The 21,010-nt window shown below is 38.2% G+C and overlaps 4 protein-coding genes across 5 annotated transcripts; 1 reads left to right on the forward strand and 3 right to left on the reverse strand.

Moving 5' to 3' along the window:
- Positions 1-2,913: 2,913 nt before the first annotated feature.
- On the reverse strand, positions 2,914-10,180 carry LOC112194808 (probable LRR receptor-like serine/threonine-protein kinase At1g06840). 2 transcript variants are annotated; one of them, XM_040516378.1, is made up of 22 exons: positions 10,163-10,180; positions 9,921-10,080; positions 9,715-9,809; positions 9,443-9,593; positions 9,217-9,288; positions 9,030-9,101; positions 8,577-8,720; positions 8,413-8,484; positions 8,222-8,293; positions 7,923-7,997; positions 7,629-7,697; positions 7,456-7,524; positions 7,216-7,287; positions 6,944-7,027; positions 6,715-6,783; positions 5,671-6,191; positions 5,106-5,264; positions 4,722-5,005; positions 4,226-4,277; positions 3,859-4,109; positions 3,612-3,746; positions 2,914-3,516 (listed from the first exon to the last, which is right to left on the reverse strand). In XM_040516378.1, the coding sequence occupies exons 3-22, from the start codon at positions 9,806-9,808 to the stop codon at positions 3,175-3,177; spliced, it is 2,859 nt and encodes a 952-aa protein (XP_040372312.1). In that variant the 5' UTR covers position 9,809; positions 9,921-10,080; positions 10,163-10,180; the 3' UTR covers positions 2,914-3,174. The 2 variants fall into 2 exon arrangements, with proteins under 2 accessions (XP_040372312.1, XP_024190812.1); XM_024335044.2 differs by lacking the exon at positions 10,163-10,180 and having other exon boundaries at positions 9,921-10,134.
- Positions 10,181-11,470: 1,290 nt separating this feature from the next.
- LOC112193361 (histone acetyltransferase TAP1) lies at positions 11,471-14,354 on the reverse strand. Its single transcript, XM_024333466.2, has 8 exons — positions 14,169-14,354; positions 13,806-13,891; positions 13,631-13,691; positions 12,879-13,062; positions 12,587-12,686; positions 12,353-12,453; positions 12,147-12,240; positions 11,471-11,811 (listed from the first exon to the last, which is right to left on the reverse strand). The coding sequence occupies exons 1-8, from the start codon at positions 14,204-14,206 to the stop codon at positions 11,732-11,734; spliced, it is 744 nt and encodes a 247-aa protein (XP_024189234.1). The 5' UTR covers positions 14,207-14,354; the 3' UTR covers positions 11,471-11,731.
- Positions 14,355-15,261: 907 nt separating this feature from the next.
- LOC112195356 (BTB/POZ domain-containing protein At3g08570) lies at positions 15,262-18,500 on the forward strand. Its single transcript, XM_024335768.2, has 4 exons — positions 15,262-15,642; positions 16,315-16,381; positions 16,503-17,642; positions 17,741-18,500. Exons 1-4 carry the CDS (start codon positions 15,569-15,571, stop codon positions 18,263-18,265), a joined length of 1,806 nt encoding a protein of 601 aa, XP_024191536.1. The 5' UTR covers positions 15,262-15,568; the 3' UTR covers positions 18,266-18,500.
- Positions 18,468-20,369, reverse strand: LOC112195357 (V-type proton ATPase subunit E2). The gene is made up of 6 exons (XM_024335769.2): positions 20,109-20,369; positions 19,924-20,024; positions 19,555-19,711; positions 19,275-19,468; positions 18,964-19,063; positions 18,468-18,793 (listed from the first exon to the last, which is right to left on the reverse strand). Exons 1-6 carry the CDS (start codon positions 20,208-20,210, stop codon positions 18,770-18,772), a joined length of 678 nt encoding a protein of 225 aa, XP_024191537.1. The 5' UTR covers positions 20,211-20,369; the 3' UTR covers positions 18,468-18,769.
- Positions 20,370-21,010: the final 641 nt, after the last annotated feature.

A 21,010-nucleotide genomic window follows, 5' to 3' on the forward strand; every position in this document is an offset into this window, starting at 1 on the left:
ACCCTGTGCCATACTGAGGGGTGATTTTATCATGCTAGCATTGATTTTTCTGCCTTTGTGGCGCGGTGATGGGATCACCGTAGCCCTCTGCCTTTGTGGCGCAGGTTACTGTCTATGTGACAGTAATTCTGTAGCCCGGTATCCTATCGCTACACTTAGTGGCGTAAGGGTATATTACGGGAGTAATGGGAGTATTTTAGCCTGGGAGGCTATCACTCGAGCCTGGGAGGCTCACTTGTATGGCTATCATCTTCCCCTACTTATACTATTTTTGACTAGCGGGGACTAGTCTGAGTTTTCTTAACCAGCGGGGCTGGTCTTATATTTTCGAGTATTGAAATTTCGATCTTTTACTCTGTTGTTGTGGCTAGCGGGGCTAGTCGGTTTTCTGGAGTTCAATGTTTTTCGGATTATTTTCTTAAGTGTTTTATAAATGTTGCATGCATCCGGATTTTATATATATATCGAAAAAATGTGGGAAAGTATGAAGTTTTATTTTGTTTTATTCATATTAAATTATTTATTTTTGTTCACTCACGCTAACGTGTTTTTCAATTACTTTCCCCTGGGCCCTTCGGTTTCAAATGCCCAGTTTGCAGGCGAAATTAGTTGAGGTCGGGCGTACATTGGAGTTGAGGCATAGACAACAGCGTGGCTTCCGCGTTTTTATTTGATTTAAGTTTTCCTTGATCACCCTTGCTGTTAGATTTGCTCTGATTACCTGAGGAAATTAATGTTATTTAAGTTGTGTTTTGTGTCATATGATTTTGGTTGATGTTGTTTGGGGGAGCAGAGTGGCTCCAGGAGAATAAGGATGGGTTGATTTAGGAGCGTAAATTTTCTTTCTACAGGTTTTGGGTAGTTCATTTTAGGGGAAGTTCTGCCAAATTTTTGGAAGAATTTCTTCTAAGGTGGACCCCGCAGGGCCACTTCGGATTTCAGGGTGAAATCTGGGGCGGGTCCTGTCATCATCATCAGCGGGAGAGTCGATGATGCTTAAGCCTACTTTACTACTACCCCAGCTCCTTTTATGCCCGTGAAGAGGTGGTCTTGGGTAACTAAAGGGGATGCCTAGATTCGAAAACACCCTGAAATCTAGAGGCGAAGTTGGGCTCCTAACTGAGAATGCAGACATAGAAGTCTCCTACTCTCCTAGACAGTTTCAAGATTAGCGCAAGCTCAAGATTGAAAGTCGAAATAGCCAAAGAGGCAGCCGCCGGAGTCAAAAGATACAACGCCTTCTTGCAAGAACTCTCCGACCCAATTCAGTTCCCAAGCATTGACAACCTCCGGAGAAGATTGCTTGAAGGTTTTAATCCTGGGTTTGAATAGCAAGCAGCAACAAGATCTGAATTAGCCGAAGCCGATGTATCTTTCTTAAACAATTTTATTTCTTAAACAATTTCATACAGAACTGAAGAAGAAGAAAAAGAGTAATATGAGTAGATTACCGGGAAGAAGTTATCATTAGAGAGCATGAAAATGAGGAAGTCTTTTAACAGCCTCATGAAGCTTAAGAAGATTTCGTCCTCACAAAGCTCCCCACGAGTTTGTCATCAAACACCCGAGCCTTGTCCTGCTTCAGCAGAGCTTCCACCACCGACCTGCTAAGGTACACCAGCTTCAAATTCTACGAAATCACGGCGGCGTAGCAGCTTTTCAGAACAGGAGGAGGCATATGCAGAGCGGCGGCTCTCCTCTTCAGCTTCTTCCTCTGTTGCTGTCGCCACTTATCCTAGTCCTCCTCATCCAAACCGTTGTCGTCGGACTCATCCGACGAATCATCGGAATCATCCTCGAGATTATCAGTGAAATGCGGCTGGAATAAATTGTAGATCTTGATCCAAGCAATGGTTTTCCTGCCGAATAGAGAATGAATCCCTTGGTCACAGACGATCCTCTTCTTCTTCGTCGGGTATAGAAGCGTATGGTGGTTGACATAGTCGGTGATAATCGTAGCGACATTGTATTGGGAGATCTGCTTCGTCAGCCAAGCCTGGCCCATCCCCACCACGGCCACTGTAGCCGGACCGTCATCGCCGCGCCATAGGTAAGCGTTAAATCTGCCAAACAGCACCCTCCCCAGATCGAATTCAAGGAACCCCACCTGGATCGATTTCAATGGAGATTGAAATGAGGAGTGTACGGGTTAGGGTTTGGTTCATAAGAGCCGATTCGAAGTGGGATTGAGCAAATTTGGAGGATCATCTCGTCGGAGGATGAAGTCCGACATTGAATTGCCTCCCTCTCTCTCTCTCAGGTGATTTGGGGAAAATGGGAGTCGAGAGGAGTGTGTCGTGTAGAACTGCAGATCCAGTTTTTTTTTTTTTTTTAATTAGTTAGTAGTGAAAGACCATTCTACCCTTAATAAAAATATCATATGGGACCCACGTCAGCAAACAAATGGAACCGTTAGAGATTTTTGACGGAAATATCACGTTGATGTCAAAATACGTGTTTGGGTATCACATTGATACTTTTGAGAATTCGGGTATCAAATTGGCCTTGGCAGCATAGTTTGAAGACGGTGACTGAATTTTTCTCCAAAAACTAATACAAGAGATTCAAGAGAATAATGAAGGTACTAATACAAATGTATAATGGAGAGACTAGTATAGACTTGTCGGCCACTTTTCTTAAGCACCTAGGAGTACTGGCAGTTTTGTAATGTTTCCTACATTATTCGTTTCCACTTTGAACGATGTAAGACGGAGACAATCAAACAAATGGAGAAAATTAAAGGCATAGTTGGAGAGCAAACAAGAGTTGCCTAGTGCAATCCACTCGGGTATCCAACTCAAAATGCGCATCTCTGGTTCATAGGAAAACCAAAACTAGTGGATACCACCTTTCACTTGTTCTTTTTGCTACGAGTTAATAGACTATACAGTCTTCTTTTCTTAACCATTGGTATGCAAAACAAACACTAAGAGATGCACATTTGATTAGTAATTGTTAGCAACAACTTTACAGTGATCACCGCCATCTTGTTTAATTGTTCTGTTACATCAATAAGATTACAGACACTATCTATGTAGTATGTACCCTTCACCATTATTCACCATTTTGCAGACCAAAACCGATATCATTTTACACTCAGAAATTAGCAGGAGATGCTATTTTTCTTCCTATTTAAAACCAAAGAAGGTGAATGAACTCCAAGTCCTCAGGCTGTCACCGAGGTGAGATGGTAGGGATTACACCACTGGTTAGATCACTTCCTTCCACGTTGGAGGAGGACATATATGGGTCCCCAGTAAAAGTCGATGATGAAGTTAATGATTTTTCAGTGTATGAGGAACCAGATGGTGAAAACATTGTTTCAGCTCCCGGCATAAGTTTGATTATGTTCTCGAGCTCCCTCACCACATCCAACATTGATGGCCGGTCGTCTTGTTTATCATGGCAACATCTGAGGGCCAAAGCTACAAACCTCTGAACACATTCAGATGGATACGAACCCATTCTGCTATCAATAATGGAGAAAATCAAGCCTGACTGATGAGCCATATTCACCTACAAAACAAAAATAACTTCATTATTATTTGTACCCTTAACTGCAGATGAAATTGAAAGAAACAAAATTTCTGTTTTAATGTTATGATAGGTACCTCGCGAACAATGTTTTTGCCATGTGATATTGGCAGCACACCAGTCAAGAGCTCCAGAAACACAATTCCAAGGCTATAGACATCGCTTTTGTCTGTTAACTTACTGGTCAAGAAATACTCTGGATCCAGGTAGCCCTGCAAGTATGATCCCAAAGTACTAGAGTTATGAAAGAAACAAATTCAGTTAAGATGTAACTTTTATTATGTTTCTAAGCCGGTCTTATAAACTTTAACGAATTAAACATACCGGTGTTCCTCTCACGACTGTAGATACGTATGCAGGGCCAGTCCCTTCATCATTCTGGACAGGTGCTAGTCGTGAGAGTCCAAAATCGGCCACCTTAGCGATATAGTTGGAGTCCAAAAGTATATTTGTGGCTTTAATATCTCGGTGGAATATAGGAGGATTTGCCTCGGTATGGAGATAAAGAATTCCTTTGGCTGAACCCAATGCAATGCGTAATCTCATACTGAAGTCCAGGCTTCCCTTGGTTTTATCTGTGACTCGTATCACAATAAGTAAACAGAATTAGCTAGGTGAAACTCCAGCCAGAAAGGCATGGTATGGGAGGAGCCGCTTAAAAAATTAACTTCAAATGTTGGAAAGTCCATACCAGAAAGCCAGTCACGTAAGGTACCATTAGGCATGAACTCATAAACCAACATCTGCAAAAGCAGCAATAACATAATTCGATTAATGAAATTTCATGTGGTCCTAATACATTGAAGCTTTCAATGATACCAGCACGCCACACATTTATGTTGCATAGGAACAACTTTATGTAGTGCATGCTGAAACTCCAACTTCTTACATTCATGCAATTAAAGATTATGCAGTGAAGAGTCACTAGGTGAAACAGTAAAGTAAATCCATTTATGAGTTCAACTTCCAACTGATAAAGTTCAGACTAAATTGCCTTTGTTCAGAATGAGAAGGAAGTAAGATATGAATCTGTAATGGGCAAAGTGTTCACGCAATTGCCAAACAAAACAACATGAGACTCTTTGGATTTATTTGTGCTTATTTCACCAACTTATGATTTAGAGATTTAGAAAATAAGTTGCAAGTGGCAAGCAATGATTAACTGTTCAAGACTGCAAGCTCCATACCTGCTCCCCTTCTTCTTCACAGTATCCTACCAAAGAGACTAAGTTTCGATGGTGTAGCCTTGATAACAATTCTATCTCGGTCAAGAATTCTTTTTCACCCTGTAGGGATCCTTCTTCTGCACGTTTTATGGCTACAGCTGTGTTATCAGATAAGATACCTTTATAAACTTTCCCATAGCCTCCTCGTCCAAGTTGAGTTGCACTATCAAAGTTCCTGGTGGCTAGTGTCATTTCTTTGAAAGTGAACGCCTTTACACCTTCAATTCTCATAGAAATCTTCGACGCTGAAAGGAGAGATAAGGCTTCATACCACTTTCCAGGATGATATTCAGACATGATAGTATCTAAATATTCAGTGCCATTTAATTACTATTCAGCACTTACATGAGTGTCTCCTTGAAGGTGGTGTATGTCGGTTTCGGGTGCATCTTGTGAACAGAAGCATGACTGTTGCAGATATACTGACAACAGAGGCAATGGCCCCTATTATAACAGCTGCTAATACACCCTTATTGATGCCCATCTTTTGTCTCTTGACAATCACTATAACAATGAAAGAAAAAAAATTTAATCCACCAAGAATAAGAAACTACTACTCATTCTAAAACGAAAATACGATTCGGATGAGTTATAAAATGCAATCAAAATAACAGAAGTTATAAACATCTAATTTCCTAAGAAGTACAATGCTGAGTGTGCATGGGTATCAAATATTTCTTAGCAACGTAGAAATATTGTCAACGATTTTGAAAGACAATACTAGCCCACTAGCTAAAAAACTGTCACTAACTGTTATAAAATGAAGTTTTTATGCAATGTTTACAAATACTGTGTGCTTTTTAAGTCATGCAGGTGTTGGCAGAAGAGCATATGGAAAATACAGCATCATTTCACAACTTATACACAAAAATCACATGACTTGAAAAAGATGTTCAGGTAAAATACATACTATTTGAATAAGGTCCCAGCAGTTTGAAGTCGAGTAGTTCATATGGTCCAAAGAAATCATTCTGAGGAAATTCCCATGATGTAAAGATGCCTCTAATTCGCAGAACCTCACTTGTATTTAATTTATACGAGTGTGAAGCACCATACACAGGGAAGAACTTCAAATGCATCTGTAAACGAGGCCCTTTTTCCCAGACAAAGGAACTAATTGATAACTGGTAAATCTCCAATTTTAGAGAACTAGTTAAATACTCTTCAAACTGCTGTATATATGGAAGAAAGTAAGAAAAGCTCGGGCTTTTCAGACGATATTCAACTATAATAGGTGATGCACAAAAGCATGGCACAGGGGAAGATGGAACATATTCATAGAAATCATCCACCGGACATGCTTGAATAGGGCAGGTCATCTGTTGAGTTGAATTTATTGAATCTTCGGGGATCCCATCTCTCGCTTCAGATTGACAGAAAGGGCTTATATTTTCTATGCTAGCATTCTTGCAAATAGGATTTCCTTCTAACCTAATAAAAGACAAGTGTTTGAATTTATAGAAGTAAAAAAATGTACAAACTGATAATTTTCATCAGACACAAGTAATGGGAAAGTTAACCACTATGTAACATGAAAGCAAGCATAACATTCACCATAGATTCCATTAGAAAGGAGGAGGACTAACATTCTAGTTATAGGCAGCTGAGTTGAAAATAAACCAAAAGCACAGTTCATGTAGATTATATTTCAGAAAATAAAGAATTTGGTATTGTGTGTATATAAACTTAACCATTCATAATCTTAATTTGCATACAATTCTATCACACATCACTATTTCTTTAACTAATCAATCAAGCTGCGTATCTATAAGATTTTTGACAGTTAACTGAACTGACATAAATAAAATGTCCAGACTCCAGACAATCTATAACAAAATCATTAAGATCCAGGTACACTTTTCTTCCTTGTTTGTATATAACTTACAGAAGAATATATTAGAAATAACTCTAAAAATAAGGGGTTGTATAGAAGCCAATGCATTTAGAAACATACCTCAAGGTGACATTTGCTGGAGGATTCAGCTCTCCCAATATGTTAGAGAGTGAATTGTTCCGGAGATCACTGCAACATTCAGCTAACAAATAAATAAGTTCAATCTAAACATATGCTCTAAATGCCACATTAAACTTCTTTTTTTTCTATCTAAGAATTTATTGGTAGGCACTCCAAGAAATCAAATAAAATTAATTAATTTATGCTTCAGTTTGGTAAAGGTATTTACTATGAAAGTTTAGCTCTTGTACTAAAAGATATGTTCCTCCATATAGCAGGGACAGAACCGTTCAACCAATTATTTTCGAGCGACCTGTGATATAAATCATAAGAATATCAGATCCAGTGTGCATAGAAGCTTAGTAGCATATTATCCAGTAGAATCATAAGAGCATAACGCTTGAATGATAAAGAGTCATATATAAAGGTATTTTAAATATTAAATGTGTCATGTATTCTATAATTGGAAATTAAAGTTTATCGAAGTAAATTGATGCTCACAATTTCTGAAGATGAGGAAAATGAGAGAAACCTTCAGGAATAGATCCGTTAAGATGATTATCTGACAGGTCACTGCAATAAACAGAAGAACATGTTGACAGGATAAGTTCTTAATAGATCTGATTAGTAACAAATAGTAAATATAGTAATGTTCATGTTTCACTTCATTGAAAATTACGGATGAAGCAATGTGATATATCAATAGAACAAATTACAAGTTTACTTGGGCCATTTACATACATTGTTGTCATATTGTCAGAAAGTCCATGTGATGGTATTGGTCCAGCAAGATGATTCCAGCTTAGATCTCTGTGACATGAACCCAGTAAAAGTTAGATGATAGAAACATAAACAGAAGAGTAATAATTGGATCATAGTGTCAAGAAAGATGCCTAATACAGAAAGATGCTTACAAATAACTGAGGTTAGGTATCCGGCTAAGATCAGGAATTGCTCCCTGCAAACTGCAGTTCCTGAGACTTCTGCCAAATCAAAAAGAGGAAAATAAAAAAAGGTTGAAGCAATCTATCCAAGAAAATGTATCCAACATGGATAAGCAGTATCAGCTATATTCTTAATATAGCAAAAAAGGATATAAGACCAAATTTTAGCATCTGACTCATAGTGCATCAACTATGCTCTTTATCATGCATATTTAGAGAAAAAGAAAAAGAGCACAAGACAAAGATACTTATAATCAAACGTACAACTTTGCCAATCTGGAAAGGTTTCCATAAGTTGCTGGAATCTCAGTTCCCATGAAGTTGTTGTTATCGAGTTGACTACAAAAAAGATGTCAAAAAAAAGAAAGTTAACAGACATCAATAAAGCATTTGTAGTTGAGATTTCCGATCAAGGGAAGATTCAGCAGGTTGAAATCCTTATCAAAACATTGCTACGTACAGTCATGAAAGATCAAATTGCCAATTAAGATCGTGTAAAAGGAAACAAGAGCCTGGTTTTTAATCCAAATTAGCAATTAACTCTGAGTGGGATCAGGACTTACAGTATGCGCAACCCTGGAATGTTGGAGAATTCTTGTGGAAGATATCCAGATAATTTATTATTATCCAAGAGCCTGTAAGCGTTTGTGTCAATTACACTCCAGAAATCAGTGATCAACAAGTATTAATACAGAACAACATCCCAAAAAGGTAATGACATTATATAATAATATAAGACGCTATAAAAACTCACACATGAAGAAGAGCAGGTATTTCAGAAATCTCAGATGGAATTTGGCCACTGAAGGAGTTGTTGTTCATATGGCTGCAAAAGGAACATACAAGGACCATTTCACACATTTGAAATATAAAACACTAACCAACTTGAAGACGCATTGAGATTGAAAATGTACTTACAGGTGTCTTAAGCCGCGCAAGTTAACAAATGATTTTGGTATTGAACCTGAAAGATGGTTCTGGTCAACTTGTAGTCTATGCAGATTTTCAAGATTACCGAGCTCATCAGGCAAGGAACCCGATAGTTTGTTTCCATTCAAGAGCCTGCAAACACAATGCATCATGGAAACTATGAGAGTTCGTACCTTATCACAGAAATCTATATTCATAGACCTAAGACCAATATCCAGCAATTCACAGCCTTTTCAAGATGGCCATAAAGTTATAGAACATATCATCTTCTTAAACACGGTACTGAACTTTCAGAGGTAACATAAATTGATCTTGGTTTTACCATTTCATGTTAATCAAACAAGTCTCAAACAGCATATAAAGACTTACAAGAGGAATCAGACGGAGATATTACAAAGATGCATGAAAATACATTGAAAATAGAACATGAACTCAACTTACAAGAGTTTCAAGGACGTAATATTTCCTATCTCCTTCGGTATAGTCCCACTTAAGTTATTCCACATGAAATCTCTTCGAGAAGGGCAAAAAACAAAAGACAAAGAGGTTAGCAATATCGCTGGAAAGATAATCAGGAAGAACCAACTAAGCAATGTAATCACTGATCAAACGAGATGACATGACTCACAATATCAGAAGTTGAGATAGTTTGCCAAGCTCAGGCGCTAAAGTTCCTGAGAGATTCTTACTTAGCAGTTGCCTGCATCAAATTTGTTAAACTACCTAGTTAGCCTAACTTAAACTCCTAAGAACAAGTAATTTCATAACAACATCCAGCTAGATTAACAAAACCAATTTATGAACAACACTAAATTGAACGAGTCGAAACAAGTTATTGAAATAAGAACACATACAGCTCCTGGACATGCAAGTATCCATCAGTCCCAACATCACCGGAGCACAAAATTCCGGTCCAATTCGCTTTACATGGATCCCCTTTGTCCCAATTCCCCAAATGCTTCCCGGAATCAATCAGACTATCCTTCACTGCTCTCAATGCATCCACTGCAAATGGGCACAACTCATAATCCAATTCCCACCACAACCAACCCAAAAATCCTATGTAACAGTAAACCAATTGGATTGAACTCAAATTGGGTTTAGCAACCAAGTATCAAAAACTCACCTTCAGAAGGATTAGTAACTTGTGCAACCGCAACTAGGAAGAAGCAAGAACAAGCCAGACCAATGAGGCAACCCCAAAATCTCAGTCTCAACATTCTAACAATCAAAAACAACCAATATTCAGCAACAGAATCAAATCAATCAATCAACAAAGGAAAAAAAGACAAAGTTTGAAACTTTTCAAAGATTTCGAAAGCAAGGTGATACCTTTTGAGTTAAAGATGTGGACTTTGAGACTAGTTGCGTGAGTTTTTGCAGAACTCAAGTGAGAGGCTTAAAGGGTTGTGGTACTCGGTCGTCGTCATGATGATGATCTTCATTATAATCTCTGAGACTAACTCTGGCTTTGCCTATCGTCATGGTTTGCCTGGTTGTAAGTACAGGTTAGTTTTTCTAAACTATTTTAATCTGATAGTGAAAGCTGAAAAGATAAGAGCTTGATGGAGAACCTTGGGGTCTCCTACTTCTCTTTGTCTCTTTCTGACTCTCACCCTTCAATTTTCTCGGCGTGAGAGTTGGGGAGAGTGAGACAATGAAATTTAGGGGGGGGGGGGGGGGGAGAGTTGACTTTTCTTTGACCCTTTGGAGGGTACCAAACCCGCCATTTTTTTTAAAGTGCTTCTGGGTGGGGGGCGAATTGGATCTTTGTTCTTTGCTTATAAAACTCGTTTAGATAATTGAAAAGGAGTAAACCCACGTTTACTTGAATTTTATGCCCCCAAGTGATTCCCTTTCACACTAAGTAACAAAATTGAGATGTAGATTTTAGATTGTTTAAGCTTTTTCTTTGTGGGATTAATTGGATTGTTTAATCTTGAGTGTAAGCATTGTCAATCAGAATATTGGGATATATGACAAGGTGCTGATGCTTGTACTTTGGGGCATAATTTAAGTGGAGCTTAAATGACGTTGATCCTGGTTTTAAGTTTAGACTTTAGATGACACACCGAAAAGGTTTCTAGAAATTTATTTTTCTACAAAAACAGTTAAGAACTTTTGTCCGTGTTCGTTACATACACATGCAGTGAGAGATCTTATCTGTTCACATCTTCCCCCCACAAATCCGGATTAGTAGAGTCTAGATATACATTTTCTAAAGTTTACTAATAAAAGTCACATAAGGTGGCTCCACTTTCACTAATCACCAAGACAAGACAAAAGGCAGCCGCCCTCTTCAAAATATATCTTGGAATTGCCGGTGTCTGCAATCCTTAAATAACAGAATAGCTCATGTCACTACAGCTATGCACACCGATATGATCGTTTTATGAAGACTCAATCTGAAATCTGCATTAATGGACATTCCAGATGATGACCTAAGAACCATCTGGGGATTCTGAAATCTTAAAAACCCCAAAACTTTAGTGGATTTAAATAGTTGTACACAGCTCGGATTGTGTAGGGCTTTGGTGAGGTAGATGCTTTTGTACTTTGAAGAACATCTGGAAATTGGAATTGTCAAATGAGAGCTGTCATTTTCTTTTTCAGTCCAAAAGAGATAAAGAAAAAAGAAAAAACATATATTTTCTATTTTTCTAAAGGATATCAGACGAAGCTTCTCATGTTGATCATATAATTCAGAAAGATAAGCCAGGCTGCCATTTGCATACTTGGTCTTGATATGTGGTGTCAACTTCCATATAATCAACTAGTAGGTCAACAAAATTATTGTTAAGTGATTATGTCCACAAAATAATGGATAGTCAGTAAGGAGGATCAGTCGATTCTTTTCAAGTGGCTGGGTGACAATTTTAAAATGTCGAGGCAACATTTCAACTCCATTCAAAATGTGAAGGTTTACATTTCTAAGTCTGTAATATTGGGTTTGCTCAGGATGAGAGAAGATGATCCAATAGAAGCTTCCCTTTTTACCACATAGGTATTACATTAATTTGTCTTACAATCATTTACCATGTAACTGGGTGAGTTGATAACGTAAGAAGTGTTCTTACTCCATCTGTACTGATTTGCAGCGCTAAGCCAGTAGTAGAAACAACTTGAGCTTCTCTAACTGGTAGCTAAAACTTTGGGTACCAAAACATGCCTTTGATGCCCTCTGGGTCAGCTTCAAAACCCAAATTTTGATAGAAGTCCACGACTGCAATGACAATATAAGAAAATGAAGTACAAAAACAAGAACGTCCACATCAAGACATGATGCAAAAGCAGGCACCACCACAAAGTGGTGGCACTAAAGCAGATTTAGTTGTGGAAAAGGGAGACTAGTGTAGAATTAGTGGCAAAAGATTTCTGTTGCGACCTGTGATAGACTATGACTACTAAGACACAGAGTCACACACTACTACCAAAACCTATCAGCATGATATAAAGTATGACAATGGCAGACAAGCTGATCTATTGGAACAATTTAAATAGCACTCAAAGCATACTAGTATGATAAGTGAAAATGGCTATAAATAATGGCTACAATACCTTGACTATCTGCAAAAAGTGAAATATTGCCAATGTCCCTCTGCAGAAGAGCCCTTATAATCTTTTCAACAAGGGCCTTTCCAAGGCCTTGTCCCTGAATGATAAAGAGTTATTAGAACACAATGATGCAGTTTGCAAAGAATTGTGGAAACCTATTATGACATTAATGCTTAGATTCAATAAACAATGTTCAAGCCCCAGCATACCTGATAGCTAGGATCAACTAGGACGTCCCAAATTGTGGCATTGAACGCATGGTCAGATGTAGCTCGCGCCAAGCCAATTAGCTTCTTCTGGTCATTCCCGTCTGTCAAATAACTTCTCCAAGTACACTAAGATGTTCATGAAATAGTTTTAGAAGTAGTACAAGCATGAAAAAGATTACAATACCAATTGCGTGAAAAGGAAGGATACTGCAACGATGTCCTATCCATATGTACCTGATCCAGGCGATTTCCGAACCGAATGTAATGTGGCTACCATGTAGCTATTTTTCAAAGCTGCAGCCAGTTTTGAGAGTGGCCTGCGAGGCCAGCCTACCTATTCAAAAATGCAAGTATGCGTTAAAATGATTTGAGTCTTTCCAGTGGATAGAATATAAAAGACAATCTTCACATGTTCCCACTGGAGTGAGACAGCATATTTATTTCTTATACATAATAGTTACATATGAAACTTCCTGTACATGCACGTGCAAAAGAAGTAGCAAACTAGCAATGACAAAGTAATTACCTTATCACAGAGGGCTTGAAGATCATACACATCAACATCTCCACCAGAAGAAAATATTATTTCTTCAACTGTTCCGTCTGGTTCGGTCTTTTCAATGAGAACTAACTCTTCAGGAAGGGGTTCTTCCTCTTCTGGAAGTGTGGATGGTGGTTCCACTACTTGTGTTGTGTTGTTGCTTAAGATACTGCAATAAGAAGTGAGTTAAGGACCTTCATAAATTTACTCTGTGTGAGAGGAGGGCTAGCAGGTAGTGATTAGCGAGACACATACATATAGACTGATGAAATAAAATGTAAATCTTTTCCATTATACACTAGTCTTTAATTATTATCCATTTCATAACTACATAGTGGCACAAGCATTCAGATTATAAGAACTAGTATTGTTCAAGCATGCTGTCAATAGGCATTAAACCTTAATGCACAATAGTATGTAACAAAGACCAGCAAACCATTTTCTCTCATTCTATTTGACCTATTATACTTTCAGTTGATTGACTAAGTGCTGAAACCAAACAATGGATCGTATTTCACCAACATAAAGCACTATTTGACAAGTTTCTGAAAAAATCTAACTCATATATCTAATCTCTAGCTTGAAAAACATTCATGAGCAACTAAGCACCTATAACATTCTAATTTGAATCGCGACAAGGTAAGTAAAATACTTCCACATTCAGTGTGTGTATTATACGCAGATATGTCATGTTTGTAGTATTCATATCATCAGTAAAAGTGGATATCAACAGTTACCCAGATTTAATCGATTCCCAAAAGCCAGCCTTGAGTCGATATGTCTTATGAATTCTGCTTCCTGCATATAAATATAGCAAAATGCTAAAACTTTTCCATCATAGCTCACAGAAATTGGGTAATTAATAAACTCTTAACACTCATTACACTGCAAAAATCGGCAAGTTACGCATACCTTCAATAAGGCTGTGGCTTAAATTGCAAGGAAACAATAACTTATTCGATACTTGACGACCCAAATCAAACGAAGCAATAGGGCACCTGCCACAAATATAAAACGAAAAGGGCATCACTTTCTTGAACCCATAAACACACATTTTACTTCACCATCTTCATAAAGTAATTGCACCCAATGGTTAATGCAAATTGATTCTAAAGAAACATTCTTTCTGTAATTAAAACCGAGGCTCATTATAGTGTTGTGATTACAGACAGAGATGGAGCAACAAATTTGTGTTCAAAGTAGCAAACTTTCCAAGAGATGATTGATGAACTGAAACGGGTTGGAGTTGAATTAAAGCAGAGGGGAACTACTTACAGAGGATAGGAAGCTAAGGCTCTGAGTGTAGTGGGCATGTTGTTGCTGTGGAGCTGTGTGACTGTAACTGTGCTGGTGTGGATGATGGATATATTGCTTGCCTTCAGAAACCACTCCTTTCTCTTGAGAAGACCACAGGGGCAAACCTACTTGGGTTCTCTGGCATGGGATTGGGTGTCCCAACTTCTGTTTTCCCCTCATTGCCCTACCTCCATCGAACATATTACACGGTGCCATTATGGGCTTAAATATTTTTCTTTTAAATGTGGCTGGAAAACTCGACTCAAAAAAGAGTGTCACATGCCAATACATTCGACCTGTTACATTGTCAAATAGAATACTACCTAACGAGGGCCATGCTGTTGCTAGGCAATGGCTACTCGAGCACTGGAGTGGGCAACAATGTCTCAGTTCTGTGGGCAAAAAGAATTAAAGAACAACTAAGTAAAGAACAAGTTTAAAAGCATAGTATTAGAATAGTTTCAAACTAGTCTACCAATACAGTTAGTTTTCTTTCAAATCTAATCAGTGTATTTATTATATCATACATTGATATACCATAAACAAATCTCTACTATTTACATTTTCTACAATTAGACGTGTGGTCAAGGCCCAGTTGAGAAAAATTGTATTGTCTATTCATTCAATTTCATGCAAACATAATAACATGGGTACTAGACCCATATAATAGTCTGGTAAGCATAGAAGAAAATCATATCTTGTTCATAATGCAGTCTCAGACTGTCCGTCAACAAAGCTCCAAAAGCCAATAATTTAGTCTCAAGAAAAATAGAGTGGAGCGTGTACTTGTGCAATTCCACCTCTCTCTCTCTCTCTCTCTAATAATAGCATCTTTATTGAGTTCCGAGCCATCTCTGTCACTTTCAGTCCACGCTACTAGTCTTTTCAGTATGTTCTTTTCAGTGCTCTCATTTTTACCTTTATTTGGTCAAAAATGGTCGCATAAATTCTGTTTAATACAATTTATTCCACAAATTGATGAACATTTACAACCATGCATGGTGCTGCACAATAACGGCTTTCAACTCTAAAAATTTGAAGAGAGCCTGGCAGCCTGCATTAGAGTAGTCCCAAATCAGACAAAGCATTTCTTTTGCTGTGTTTAATTATGTTTATCTTCGCACAGAAATAGAAAAAGCAAGAACGCAATACAAGACAAAGGAATGATGAAGAAGAAGAAGCAAAAGCAAAAGTGGCTGCAGTAGTGCCAGCGAGCATGTCCTTTCAACAAAAAGCAGGGGGCGCGGATGTGATTTGATCCACACCAAGGGGCCATTTACGTAAAAAGGAAACTGAGATAAAGAGAATCAATGAATGAATGAATGAAGCTCACCATCATCATGATCCAAAACACTGTTTGAGATTCAGTGGTGGTTTTAATGGGAATGGTTTCTGAGAACCCTTTTGCTTTTTCTAACCGTTCTCCTAAGCTCTGCAACTCCTTCACCACTCGGTATAACCCCTCTCTTCTTTCACAATGTCCATTTACTCTTTAGCTTTTCAAGTTTTCAAGTTCACGTTCATGGGTTGTGCAAGTGTTTTGCTTTGCATTGCATATATATTATGTACTTTCTGTTTATGTAGCTCATGTTTTGTACTCTTTGTCTGGCCTTGTTTGAGTCTATAATGGTGCTGAAGTACAATTCTTGAACGTGGGGGGTTAAGCTTTGGTTAGTTAATTAACATATCAGACAGAACTTAACAATTTAAATTGATAGCTTCAATCTCTACAAATATTGTTCTTATAAGGATTTGGAAGGAAAGTTGTTGTTCTACTTATATATTGATACGAAAAAGAATTGAATCCAAGATCTACGCTTTACATATATCATTTCATGTTAGCTCTGGCAGCTTGTTGGTGACTTGGTGTTTTGGCTATTATTGACTTTAAATATGTGCTATAGCATCTGCAAAGAAACTGGTTGATCTTAGGTTTTATGGCCAACATGAGAATTGAGATTTTTTTTCTTCCTCATTTGCAACCTTGTTGTCTTTTGCTTGTGGAATTGAATGTTGTTAAATTGATAAACTTGGATGTGGAGAGCCCCAATTCTTTGCTGGTCGTATTCTTGAGTCAATCATGCTGGTTGTTCACTGCTATATTGGAGGTTTTATGTTCATGCAGTATCTTTTCGGATGTTGCTGGGGACATTACAATCGTTGTCGATGGAGAATCCTTCTTACTTCACAAGGTAAACTCATATACCTGACATGTGGCTTTAAAGGCCAAGTCACATCTGATTGTAAAGATTTTGAAGTTTCAATTGGTGAAGTTCATGGCCTTTGTAGCCTTACATTTCTGTTTTGTTGAAGTTTCCATTGGTGTCTCGAAGTGGAAAGATTCGGAAAATGGTTGCAGATGCCAAGGATTCAGCTGCAAAATTGGAGCTCCACAACATACCAGGAGGACCACAGGCATTTGAACTTGCAATGAAATTTTGTTATGGCATGAACTTTGAGATCACAAGCGGAAATGTTGCCCATCTTCGCTGCGCTGCTGAATACTTGGAAATGTCTGAAGACTATAGGGATGAAAACCTTATTGAGCGAACAGAGATTTACCTGAATGATGTTGTAGTTCAAAGTCTTGAGAAGTCAGTGGAAGTCCTCACCACCTGCCAAACACTACCTCCTATAGCCGAGGAGGTTGGAATTCCAAGCAGATGTGTGGAGGCTATTGCCACCAATGCTTGTAAGGAACAATTGATGTCAGGGTTGTCTATGTTAAATTGTGATGGTGAATCTCCTGAGCTTAAGAGTGGTTGTCTCGAGTGGTGGGTTGAAGATCTCTCATTGCTAAGGATCGAATACTATCAGAGGGTTATTTTTGCCATGCAAAGAACAGGTGTTCGACCAGATAGCGTTGTTGCATCTTTAATGCATTTTGCTCAAACATCCTTAAAGGGTATTGGAAAATGTCAAGTTTGGAAAAAGCCAGATAGCTTACCAGAACATGACCAAAGGACTATTGTGGAAACCCTTATAAGCTTAATGCCAACAGAGAAAAGCTGTTCGGTGCCACTGAGTTTTATGTTTGGAATGCTGAGGATGTCAATCATGGTGGATGCTGCAATTGCCTGCAGGCTCGAGATTGAAAGGAGGATTGCTTACAGGTTGGAGATGGTTACACTAGATGATATCCTTATACCGTCCATTTTTGCAGGGGGTTCACTGTATGATGTTGATACCGTTCATCGAATACTGGTGAACTTCCTACAGCGGATTGAAGAAGAAGAAGATGAAGACTGTGGATATGAGTCGGAAGGCATTGCTAATTCTCCGAGCCATGGTTCATTGTTGAAAGTTGGACGGCTTATTGACTCATATCTAGCTGAAATTGCTCCTGACCCATACCTCAGCTTGCAAAAGTTCGTTGCTATGATTGAAGTACTGCCTGATTATGCTCGAGTCATCGATGATGGACTTTACAGGGCGGTTGATATATATTTGAAGGCAAGTTATCAACATATATCAATTGTATAAGACATGTTCTTGTGTATTTTTTAAGTCACAACACATGCTTCTTGAATTGACTTTATGTTCTTGTTTAGGTACATTCAATGCTAACTGAACAAGAATGCAAGAAGCTCTGCAAGTTTATAGACTGTCAAAAGCTCTCTCAAGAAGCCTGCAACCATGCTGCACAAAATGATCGGCTCCCAGTACAAATGACAGTGAGGGTTCTGTATTTCGAGCAGGTCCGATTGAAGACTGCACTGTCAGGAAACTCAGGAGATGGGTTTGTCTCGCAGAGAATAAGCAGCGGGGTACCAAGTGCAGCCATGTCCCCCCGAGATAACTATGCTTCATTGAGGAGAGAAAACCGAGAACTGAAGCTGGAGATCTCAAGAATGAGAGTGAGGCTGAGCGAGTTGGAGAAAGAGCAGTTGTTTATGAAACAAGGAATGATGGACAAGACAGGAAATGGCAAAACTTTCTTGACCTCAATATCTAAGGGGATTGGAAAAATGGGAATTTTTAGTGGTCAAGCAGGAGGTAAACGACAGAAATCGAGTAGGAAGTCCCGGGGATCGGAGGGGAAAACTGGTAGGGGTAGGAGGCACTCTCTTTCCTAGGTAACTTAGAAAGTTTTGAACCTGTAGAAGTTCATTTTCAATGTCATCGTTGCACTGGCACATGGATTGGTTGAGCTAGTTCCTGCTCATGGTCTCACTTGTGAAGAGAGCCTGGAGTTTGTACTACAATTCTAACCAAGAGGTAGGTTGACCATGAATTCCATCTTATGTATGATCTAAATGTTGTACGAGTAGCTACATTGATCTTTGAAATGCACTTCTTTTGCAAAGTCTCTGTTAGTTTTTTCCCAACACTTGCTAATGAATTAGGGGTTTTAGCTTTCAATTATATGCAAAGCTAAAGCACAAATAGTTAAACAATATAACATGTTATGAATTAGCTTGCCCCTATAACAATAACTTGAGAGGACTCTGAACACTGTTATTGTTTTGAAAGCATTGTTCAAATCTCATAAGTAATTAATAAACTGCCAACCCAGAAGAGAAAGTTTTGCTAGTAGAAATCTTGGACAAGCTTAAGCATAGAATTGCTGATGCACTCATTCATCCTAAAAGGCGCTTCCTGATCTGCAGTGAAGCCAAAACAAAAAACTTAATCCCCAAATGTACTTGTTTTCCGATTTCATCATACTCAGACAATGTTCAAACAACAACATTCACCATCTCATCTCTGTTCTTAGTCACTGATACTAGTAAAGTAAGCAACTGCTCCTAGGGATTGATCCATGAATACCAACCTGAGGCAGTTTCTGTCTGAAGACGACATCCAATCGTGCATCGAGGGTATTTTCAGACACTATCTTTCCATCTTGAGAGGCCAACACCACTCCACCCGAACTTATAAACAATCAAACAGAAAGAAATAAATGAAAGTGATGACAATAACAAGGCAGTGCTATACATGTAACTAAGTCATACAGCATACAGTAACATTAACAAGGCTGGCTGATCAAAGTGTCTCATCTACAATGTGCACATGTATAAGCAGAAAATTTTAGGACAAAATAGAAAACGAAGCTATGAACTGTGAACATAAGGGATTGCTTACCAAAAGGGTTCATGGGAATCGCCACCCTTTGGAGGCGGTGGGAGATACACTCGATCATCAATGGTAATTTTGGGTGGAGCAAATCCTTTATCAGCATAAATTTTCTTTGCTTCCTCCAAAACAGACTCAACAAGCTTCCTGTCAACCTCTCTGCATCTAAGCAGCACTGCTGGCTCCTTCAGTCGAATCAAACTCTGCATATTTCCAATTTCGCAACTTTGATCAGAACTTAACTTGTATAAACATATATATGGGTTTTTGGTACCACATTATAAGCTACCTGAACAATCAAGTCTTTCATGAGCTTCTTGTAAGCCTTCTTGTCCTCTGAAACACGCACAAGTTCCTTGCCAGCAGATTCTTTCATGGAAGTTAATATGTCATCTTGTGCTTGTAGAACTTTTATACGCGAAGCATTCAGTTGCATCGAGTATTCACTGTGTAGAGTACATTACATAATACATACCAAATGTTCTCAATCAAAAACTTCAACAACATAGGTAATATATTGGCATACAGTAAAAAATTTAGAACTATGTTATCCCATTACAGCATTATGCTTCGGGTGCAGCCCCAAAATCTGTTTAGGGCAAAAGTAAATTTCAAAGTCGTGATTTCTTAGTAAGCATGGAATCAATAAAACCCTCACATTTTCCGTCTAACCTCGACCTGCTTTGCCTTGCGTTCATAATCTTGTCTGATCTTCTTCTTCTCCGCTTCGGCTATTTGTAGTTTCTCAATGTTAAACTCCTAAAAAACTCTACAAATTAGAAAAAAGCAAAGAGAGCATGATTAGAATGTAAATAGTGGGAAACTAATCGCGAAGATCATCACCTCCTCTGCAGAAACGGAAATCTCATTGGCTTTTTCTTCAGCTTCTTGGCGTATGAATCTGACCATCTGCTGGATCTGCTTCGACACGTCTGCATCGTTCATCTTGTCAGGAAGAATGTGATCGTTAACAAAGATTGTGGGTGTTACACAGTGTTAGAGTGTAGAATGATTCTCAAAGAATTTCAATGGAAACTGGAAATTAGGAACCAGAGATAAGAAAGACAAATTCTCCATGTGTCTGTTTGTGGGTGCGAAATTTCGTGTGGAACATTATTTCCGTTGCGACGTTGAATACTTCCAAAATTTCCACATTTAGCGCGAAAATCCCTAAAAGTTTTGAGTTTTGAGTTTTTTTTTTTTTTTCAGGGACAATAATGAGGCTTGCATGAAATCTAATCCTTAATTTATGTTGGATACCTAATGAATTTTTTGTGATCCTAAAAATCCGTATAAATGTGTAGACTGTACATTAATTGTCTATGCTACAGAAGAATGATATGCACATTTACTTCACAAAAAATTATGTGAGTTTTGAAGATGTGATTATATTGGAAGTAACTAAAGTGTATAGAGATTGTAGTCGATCTGAAAGATTATATCCAATCAAATAAATCATTACGCGAGCTGACTTATCAACTTGTTTTTTCAAATTGATGGTAAGTGTACAAACCTCACCAACATGTGCAGAAACTTACAATTTGAAGAAAGTTTATTCTTTTGTCTTTTAACAAAACCAAGTCTCGTGTGAGATCATGAAGATGGAAAAATTTAATCTCATTAGTAGAATATCTTCCAACAGCAGACATGATCCATGCATGCATCTTTTCAGCAACCTGTATTTCCATTGTTTTCATTGATGTCAAGTTGATTTAGCTTATTTAATCATTAGACTATCAATAATA

This window comes from Rosa chinensis, chromosome 3, assembly GCF_002994745.2.
Source record: "Rosa chinensis cultivar Old Blush chromosome 3, RchiOBHm-V2, whole genome shotgun sequence".
In the NCBI taxonomy this organism is placed as follows: Eukaryota; Viridiplantae; Streptophyta; class Magnoliopsida; order Rosales; family Rosaceae; genus Rosa; species Rosa chinensis.